Here is a 9,688-nt window from a genome sequence, read left to right on the forward strand (position 1 = left end):
AGAGCCCACTTAGCTCTCTCAACCTCCAAACTTGCCTAGTCCTCTCAGAATGTTTGCGGATAGTATTCAGATCAGGATATTGGAAGAAAAATATTCTTACTTTAAAAAATATATATATGGTAAATTTTAAATAGCAATTACCCTGAAATTCCAGGAAAAAAATATTTTACATTCTTTCTCTGACCCTTGAAATTATAAATCTTCTCACGTCTTTGAAATGTAAACACAGCCCACAATCTGCTGAGACTGAAGAAGAAGAAAAAAAAAGAGGGAAAGAGGCCCTTTTAAAATGCAGGCTGCTGGCAGGACTCCTCTTCCAGGCTCTAGGTCCTCTAATAACAGGCAGAGAAGCTCCAAATATCCACCTTGGAGAAAAGTGAGAGCCTCTCTCCATGCCTTTGTGATACACATTTTTTTTCTTCTATCTTTTCTAAGGCCTAAGAACTATTTTTTGACATGGGAACTTCAGGGAAAAAATTTTCATTAAAACAAATAAAGAAACAAAAAAAAAATAGAGGGAAGTATTCAAATATTAGGCCTGTACTATCCTCTTCTCAAATAGTAGTAGAAACAAAATTAAGATTTTGTGTGCATCCTGTGTATTGTGTGTGTGTGTGTGTCTGTGTCTGTGTGTCCACGTATAGTGTGCATGTGGGATAGTTTGTCTACCAACGGGAGGTATTGGTAAAAATAATTTGCAAAAGCGCTCTATTTAGTTAGCTTGAAGGCAGGCACTCCTAAGCATTGGGCATTCTAAACTCAGGAAGGTAAAAACTCACCCAAACACTTTTTCAGGTTCCTATCATCCGGGAAAATATTCGGTACTAAAGCTAATTTAAGGTTGTTGGTTTACTTAAAATACATATGCCTTTATAGTTGCCAGCATTAAATATAAAACTTTTATTCTGCTTGCGTTTACTGAAAGTCAGATAAGTTCATGGAATCTCTGTTGCAAACGTGACCAGGAGAAAAAGAAACCTTAGAAAACAGTTGATTTTACCTAATGCCTCGTGAAGTTTTAGGGGCAATCTGAGCATAATTGTTAAAAACAAGTAAATTAAACAGATGTAAATAAGATTAAATAATGAACAGAGAAACTAAAGATAAACTTGGGTCTGTTAAAAACTTTTCATGCTTTATTGAAGGATTGTATGATGAAAAAAACTTGTTTCTAAATCATAAAATATATTCATCAATTTGTCAATCTAAAAAATTCTGCTGTGACCGAGCTCACAGTTGCCTACTATTGAGTTTTCACTAGAAATTAAGGTTTCAAAGCGTTAAAGAGTTCTGATAAGCCTAGTTAAAACTACTAGAAATAACAAGGGAAACAACTCAGTATGTGAAGAAAATAAGATATGTGCTGTTGGTAAGAACAAGTATGAAGAAGAAAAAGACATATTTGTTGAAGGAAAAGTAAATAAGTTTGTCCTAATGTGAGACCGGTTATTTCAAGAGGAAACATGTAGGACAAAATCTAAAGTGTAAAAAAGAAAGTTCTAGAAGGTTTAGGAAGAAAGAATCTTTGGAAAGAAATGTTATGTGTGGTCAATACTGGCTAAGATTATGATACATTTAAATAACTAAATGAGTTTTAACATCAAAAGTTCACTGGTGCAAAGTTTTTGTTTTCTTTTTGTGAAGAGCACAGAGTTTTCTGGAACTATTGGTCTCTTCTCCATAAGACATTTTAAGTATAACTTTTTCTTTATCACCTAAGTTATCTGCCTAAAAAACCATGATTCTTGTTGCCAAAATAATTTCCTGTGTTTATCAGGTCTTCGCTTACTTAAGAACACGGAGTCTTAATATGAAGGGAGTTACATTTTCTCACAACGATGTAACCTTCTGTGTTTGCCTTGAGTATCTTTTATTGTCGCTTTGGTTAAAAGGATAATTAAATATTGTTTCATAATGATGTGTGATCCTATTCAATCAAATGTTCAAATCATTTTGATATTTTGTGACATAATTCCCAAAATCAAATTCTAAAACGAAGTCTTTCGACCACAGTCTGAGGTGTTCCAAAGGGCCCGTGGAACATGACACTGGAAGAGATTTTGTGAGCAGTTAAGCTATTTAGGCTCACTCGGTAAGTTATGTTACGTGGGAAGCGTTGACAGGTAAGTGAAAGGCACTCCTGGCAAAGCAGGTTTTAAAGAGTCAATCATCATTCTGGCTGCACTTACTTAAATAATCGACTATGTTTCTTTGGAAACTCGACTTATTTTGCAAACACATTAGTGTTAACGTGGTTATCTTTGGCAATAATGAGGGTGAATACAGAGAGAAAACATGTTTCAATAACACCTTTGTACGTAATAGATTTTAATACTAATCATTATAAATGGGACTAGGTCCTGATCCCTTCTAGTGTCTTCCACCGCCCGGCTATGAGTCTCCACTCTAATATTTTGAGTTTTCTCCCACCTTCCTGACTTGGAATCATTAAGAATGAAAACTGCCCTTTTCCCTGAACTTGACGTACACTTCAGAGAAATCAGCACAATAGCTCACACACAGACCAGCTTCGTGCCAGTTGCTCTGTGGGCCTCTCAGATCACCAGAGACATTTCATCTAGAGACCCGAAGGTTCTGTCTCATCGCCACAACCTGCCCCCCACTCCCTGAAGCCGCTTCAGGTTGACATCTAGAAGTCTGCTCCCCTGGCTGCCCTCAGAACTCGGTAACTGGCTTAACATTGGATCCAGTCATTAACCATTGTTTTCCTTTTGATTCCCTATTAATGCCGCTTATTTAATACCCGATGACTTACTCCATTAGCCTCACGTTGTGAATACACCCGCATCACCGCTTCTGAAATGAGGTTGCCTACACCGACCTACTGTCAGGAATAATTGGATGAAACCAGTTCAATGGGAAGAAACATGCTACCAGCACAACTTCTGTGAGAAACTTCAGAGGACTTTAAATTTAAGTTTTCTCTGACTAACCCAACTCCATGGCAGAGCAAACATTTGTCTGCTAAACATTTGCTCACTTTCATCTTCCTTGAATTGTGTTCCTCCCCTTTGAAGTCCCAAACCCTTACCCTCTTCTCTTAATTCAGGATGACGTGGGCATGCCGTTATGCCAACTGCCATGTCCGTGTGCATTCCCTGCATGTACGCTGTTAAATTTGATTCGATCCTATTAATCTGTCTCACGCCTTCTGAGGGTAGCAGGTGTCAGGAAGAAGACCCCATGGACTTTGTCTTAGGAAAGCTAGTCTGGTGGAGGCAGGTGGAGAAGGAGGCCCTGGGCCCATGGACCAGGTGTTGGAACGGATTGACTTTAGGAATGAAGATGACAAGAAATTGCATTTTGAGCACATCTGAGCTGCTCACAGGGTGGACAGCTCTACAAAAGTGCCAGTAGCCAATGGAAGTCAAGAACTGGGCCTGGGGGAGGCAGGAAGTAGGTGTGCAGAGACTGGAGGTGGTGCTAGAGGGTGGGGCAGAGACCCTCCCTGGAGACAAGGTCATCAGGGACAGACCCAGGGGATGCTGAGACGAGGGGCCAGTGTGAGGAGAGAGCACACCTCATCACATCAGCCATACGCTCCCAAAGGACCGCACTGCTTTTCTCCTAATTAATGAAATTAGGAAGTAACTGAAGAAAAAAAAAAGGGGAAGTAGATGAGAGAAATCAAAAAAGATTAATTTAGAGAAGTGGAAGACAGTTCGCCTCGGAGCTCAGTTCCAGTCCCTGGAGGGCAGCGGACATCAGCCGAGTACCAGGGAGACAACCCAGACAGCAGGACATGTGGCTGCTCCCGGTTCTGTTCCTTCTGGTCGTCCAAGGTGAGTGGGGTGGGGGCTTCAGGACGGAGCACCTGCAGGGCTGGGGTGGGACTTAGACAGGGTCTGTCCCCGGGAAAATGGCAGAGCCTTTCACTCATCTAGATGCTTATTCTTTTAAAAAAATTTTTTTTTAGTTTTATTGCCTGACAGGTATTAAGTTAGATATTGGGGAGTGGAAATTAAAATAAGTAACACAAACGGTGTCTGTTTTCTAGGGCACTGTTGGTCAACCCTGGCAGACAGATGGATGGATAGATGATGGATAGATAGATGGATGATAGAAGCACGTACACACATACACACACCTACATAAATGCACGAATTCCAGAGGAACTTAGAAGGAGCCCAGAAGCTCAGGGTCCATCTGAGACCTACTCCGTCAAGGTGGGGTTCAGACATCTGGATCATTTAAAAGCCTGCACAATGGGTCTTGACGTGTAGCGAGAGCCGGGATCCTCTCTTCTGAAGAGCTCAGGGTAGAGGGAGGAAGACAGGCAGTAAAAGCAGGGTGTGACAGGCTCTCTGGAGAGTTGCTCAGCACCATACATCAGCCTGCCTGAGTCTCTGCTCTGGACGAGCCAAAGACCAGACCGTCCTGCAGTGTCATAAGAGCAACAATGGAGACAGGGACGAAGGGCTCTGGTGACACTGGGAGCCACCGAGCTGGCTGCAGAACCAGAGACACCGTAGAAGAGACACTGTTTGAGCTGAGGCTTGAGGGATGAATAGAAGGGCTTGATTCCTTCAAGCAGAGAAGAGAGAACATTCCAGGCAGAGGGAACAGCTTGTGCAAAGGTATGGAGACTCAGAAGAACAAGGTGTGTAGTGAAATAACAAGCAATCACCTGTGTGAGTGTGTGTGAGTGTCTGTGAGTGTGTGTGAGTGAGTGTGTGTGTGTGTGTTGAGTTCTGTGCCACGTATCCACCCAGAGGGTGAGGTATTTTAGGTGGGTGGGGGTCAGAGTGTCGTGGGGAGGGGGCCCATTCTGAACAAAAGATTCACAACAGCCGTGTTTTGGTTTCGAAAAGGAAAGAAAACTTCATTATTATTATAGAAACCTTCATTATTATTATAGAAACACAGAGGAGGAAAGGAATCCACACATAGATGAAGGTCACAGTCGGTAGTTTTTCTTTTCCTGTTGATCATACGGCTTCCCCCACCTGATAGGGGAATTGGCTAATGGGAAACCATTAGAACATATTGACCAATTGGAACTAGTAAGCCGCGTCATTAATTTCTTCGTGCAAGTATGACATTCCTTTTAGGCCAGGCTTAGCCTGATCTTGTCTATGCCATTTTCATTTTATTATACTAGCTTCCTGGGCATGTCCAATTTTATGAGTAGTAGGAGTTCCCTGAATCCGTGTCACACCAGGAATCTGAGGCTTCATTAATACATCACGATTCACAGCTACAGGTTTCGTGTCAGCCAGTGCCCGGGAGCGTGCCGAGAACGGTTTTTTATTTTTTTTATTTTTTTATTTTTTTTATATTTTATTATTATATTATGTTAGTCACCATACAGTACATCCCCGGATTCCGATGCAAAGTTTGATGCTTCATTAGTTGCGTATAACACCCAGTGCACCATGCAATACGTGCCCTCCTTACTACCCATCACCAGTCTATCCCATTCCCCACCCCCCTCCCCTCTGAAGTCTTCAGTTTTTTAAATGGGGTCTGAGAGGTACGACCAGAAGGGAGCTGCCTAGCCCCAAATCCTAAAGGCACCACTTACTCCCTTGTTTCTGCCATAAACTCCAATTAGCATATTCCCCTTCCGCTGAGACCTGCGGTCAATAGGGCCCAGGTCGAAGGGGCCATAGGTCTAAAGCAGCTCGGATAGCCTGTTTCACTTGCTGAAAAGCCTGTTCCCCCAATTAAATTGGTGCTTCTTTCCAATAACTTTATAGAGGGGGTTTAGTATCTGTCCCAGAGGTGGGATATGGTTTTTCCAGAACCCAAACAATCTTGCAAATTTCTGAGCTTCCTTTTTATTTTGTGATGATTTAAAGTTTATAATTTTTTGTTTCACTTAGGTAACATCTCTCTTTTTCCTTTATCCCAGACAGTTTCCAAAAATGTAACTGTTTGGCACCGTGCTTGTATTTTAAACAGACTAATCTCCCATCTTTTTCGTTTTATTTCATTTATTATCAACCCTAAGGCCTCCTGCACCTGTGACTCATGATCTCCCAGCATTAAAATATCATCTATATAGTGAGATTTTAGAATTCCGATGGGGCAACTTAATTTGAGCCAGATGTCCCCCTAGCATGCGGTGACAAATTGTGGGGCTATGTCTATACCCTCAGGCAACCGGGTAAATATAAACTGACGGCCTTGCCATGTGAAGACAAATTGATTCCAAGACTCAGAAGGAATAGGGATAGTTTAAAAAAAAAAAAAAGGCATTTGCTCGATCAGTCACTGTGTACCAGGTGCCAGCACAGGCTTGGATCTGTTCAGTGGAGGTAATTATGTCCGGCCGGGCAGCAGTTAATGGAGGGGTAACTTTGTCTAATTCCCTATCATCTACTGTCATTCGCCAAATACCATCACTTTTTTTCCCCACAAGCCAAGTAGAATTGTCCCGCTCAGTAGTAGGTATCAATACACCTGCTTGAAGGTAATTGTAAATAGTGTTATTAACATCATCTTGTCCGCCGGTAACGCGCTATTGTTTTATTTGCACTACTTTAAATGCTTGAAAAATAGACAGGGGGGTCTACTAGCTTCCCTACAATGACCGGTGCGGTTTTGCCTTGAGATGCACGTGCTCCAAATTGATATATGCCATCTGTTCAAGCCAATTTGAGACCTTTGAGAATATCGATATCAATCACGTATTCAGGAATGGGTACCGTCGTTTTATCATCTCTTTTAGGTAATTGCCCTACTTTTAAAGTAAGTGTCATCTGCACTGCCTGTATCCACCACCACCTCCCAGGCCAGTAATGGTAATTAATTGTCTTCTGAACTTTTTAGGGTTTCCATATATTAAACGGGCCTCTGCCCCAGTGTCCACAAGGGCCGAGGCAATAGTGGTATATCCATTTTTCCAATATATAGTCATGGGCACATGGGATCGTTCATCCTGATGAGCTAATCTGACATCCCTTGCTTGCTCTGGGGCTTGGCCTCCCCTTCATGCCAGGAGGTCAGAGAACAGGCTGGAGATGGAGCTGAGGGTAAAGGCAGTGGTGCACGCGCCTTCACCAGATTGGGTTCCCATTTCACAGTGGTCTTTTGGACCTGGAGCCCTTCATCTGTACACATCTTCCGTAAATCAGGGCTGGAAATGCCGTCAATTTTCTTGCGAGCCAACCCTACTTTAAGAAGGGCTGGAAACGTGTCCCTCCTGGAGACCCAAATTTTCTTTCCTTGTGATTGATCACGAGAAGCTAAACTCCAATCTCCCAATTCACCTAACTGTGTCATCTTCTCCACCACCCCGTCAGTGGGGCCGTCGGTCTCGTGAAACAGTCATGATCACCGGCTTCTAGGCAGGAGGAGTTTTGATTATTCGATTTCTGATTTGAGTCGTAAGTGGTAGGTCCATCCATGCATCTGCCTCTCCCGAGAAAACAGCATGTTTCATGGCCTCTTCGCCTAATTTTTGCATCGGCTTTTAAAGAATACCAAGGCTTCTCTGTCCTGTGGAGGGCATTTGTCACAGGTCTGTGGATAGCTAGCTCCAGCACAGGGGTCCCATCCGTGGGCCGCCCGTTATCGTCATTGCCAGGAGGCCCTTGCCTCCAGTCTCTAAACGCGGCTCTCACGGTCGGTTCCTGGGAAACAGTCACAAACGCAAATGCATCTCCAGCATCGAGCTAGACGCCCACAGCGCCCAGATCACATCGGCGCGCTCGCCGTGATCATAAGGCCTCTCCCGATCGTTGGCTGGCTGGAGATTAAATATCATTGACTTCCTGCCAAGTAAAACCCTCAAGAGTGTCTTCCCTCACCCCCGCCTGGTGGTCCCCTTGGCACTCCAGGCGACACAATCCCAGGCTGAGTGTGATCGGGGCGAGCTTGCCTCTTACCAGCGCGCCCGTCAGTATCTGACTCATCATCGTCCCAGATGTGGTCACCTCAGGTGTCAGGGTCCCACTCAGGTCCAGCAGAAGCCATGGCTAGGCGCACTTCTTAACGGCCACCGCCCCTCTCCTCTTTTTACATTTACATTTGGCCACGCTCAGGGCCGCGTTTTCTGCCACGTGCTGGAGGGTGTGGACTTGGTCAGTCTGACATTGGAGCACAGCCATGTTAGACTGTACATCGGCCACCTCCGTTTCCAATTTGAGTCTTTCCCCCTGGCACTTCTCACGATGCCCCACCACCGGCCTATGTGCTGTGACCAAACACCATCCTCAGCGAGCTAAGGATGACCCATCGCCGTTCCCAGTTACAGTCTGCAAAGCATCTACGAGCTGCATTTACTTTCCCGTGGCGCCCACAGACCGGCCCGCTTAGACCATTGCATTGCCAGCGAGCAAAACTGCAGGTCTTCGCACGAGAGTGTGTCAACATCAGCGTGGGGTGTCCACGACCAAAAAGGAAAGATTCACAGCAGCCGTGGTTTGGTTTCGAAAAGGAAAGAAAAGTTCATTATTATTAATTATTATTATAGAAACCTAATAGATACAGAGGAGGAAAGGAATGTACACACAGATGAAGGTCATAGTAGGCAAAAACGAGAACAAGGTAAAGTGACATCAAATTGGGTAATTACAACATCCAACCTCAGCAGATGTGGGAGCCTCGGGGGGGACAGCCAGGCTGGAGACCCACTGAGACCCCCCAGCAAGCATCCTCCCTGCGGATGAGACTTCCCACTGACCATCCCCATTAGGGCACTATTTAAAGGGCAAATGATGGGGTTGGAAGTTAAACATTTGTTTGCTTACACGCGGTTTGGAGCGAGGGCATTTCTATGTTCCCATCTTTTCATATTTTCAAGGAACCTGGGCTATGTGTGTCTGCCTCCCCTCCCGTATGCCATTCTGGGGCAGGGGTGGGGTTGGGGGAGGGCAGCCCAGCCTGGAGCAGTAGGGGTTGTGAGGCAAAATTTGCAGCTCTTAGCCTCCAAAACAGAAGGGCCAGTTCTGATCTGGGGGACAGATATTATATTTTATTTTTTTTTAAAGATTTATTTATTTATTTTGACAGAGAGGGAGAGAGCACAAGCAGGGGGAAGGGCAGAGGGAGAGGGAGAAGCAGACCCACAGAGCAGGGAGCCTGACTCGGGGCTCGATCCCACAACCCTGGGATCATGACCTGAGCCGAAGGCAGATGCTTAACTGACTGAGGCACCCAGGGGCTCTCAGATAAAATATTTTAAATAACCAGGGTCCCAAGGCCATTCACACATCAGGAGTCTCACAAAAAAACATTTATTACTCTGCCTGCAAACGTATGGGCAGGTCCAGGTGATTAGTTATGCGGCAGAAATCATAGGCACATCTATCCATATACAACAGGGCCACACTTTCTCACCAGCTCTGGGATTCAGAAATACACCTGGGGCTGCAGTGAAGGCTCTGTGCTGCCGGGGAAAGGAGTTGGCAGAGGGCATGTAGGGATCGGAAACCAGTAGGTGGTGAGTGAGCGGGGGCCCCTGTATCGGGCAGTTAGGAGCCCCAAGGGGAACACCCAAAAGAGGGCACAGCTAAAGCCATCCTGCAGGGGATGAAGGGACAGGCGGGATGTGGTGATTGGACAGAGGCCAGAGGCTCCTGGCTGGTCTTCAGGGCAGTGCCAGACGCCCCAGCAGCGACCAGACCAGCCCTGGGCTCAAGGAGGACGACATGAATGTTGGGTTTCTGTCTTCTAGGCCACTTCTCCATCTGCCAGGAGAGAACGGTGAGAGGCACAGAGG

General features: G+C 45.1%; 1 protein-coding gene across 1 annotated transcript in view; it reads left to right on the top strand.

Annotated features, from left to right (window-relative positions):
* The first annotated feature begins 3,494 nt into the window (after positions 1-3,494).
* Positions 3,495-9,688, top strand: part of LOC117795464 (CMRF35-like molecule 5) — a 24,893-nt gene continuing 18,699 nt past the window's right edge. The window contains exon 1 of the mRNA XM_034640306.1: positions 3,495-3,803. Within this exon, the coding sequence (XP_034496197.1) occupies positions 3,764-3,803 (40 nt within the window). The 5' untranslated portion in view covers positions 3,495-3,763. The remainder of the gene's footprint in view (positions 3,804-9,688) is intronic.

This window comes from Ailuropoda melanoleuca, chromosome 13, assembly GCF_002007445.2.
Source record: "Ailuropoda melanoleuca isolate Jingjing chromosome 13, ASM200744v2, whole genome shotgun sequence".
Taxonomy (NCBI): domain Eukaryota; kingdom Metazoa; phylum Chordata; class Mammalia; order Carnivora; family Ursidae; genus Ailuropoda; species Ailuropoda melanoleuca.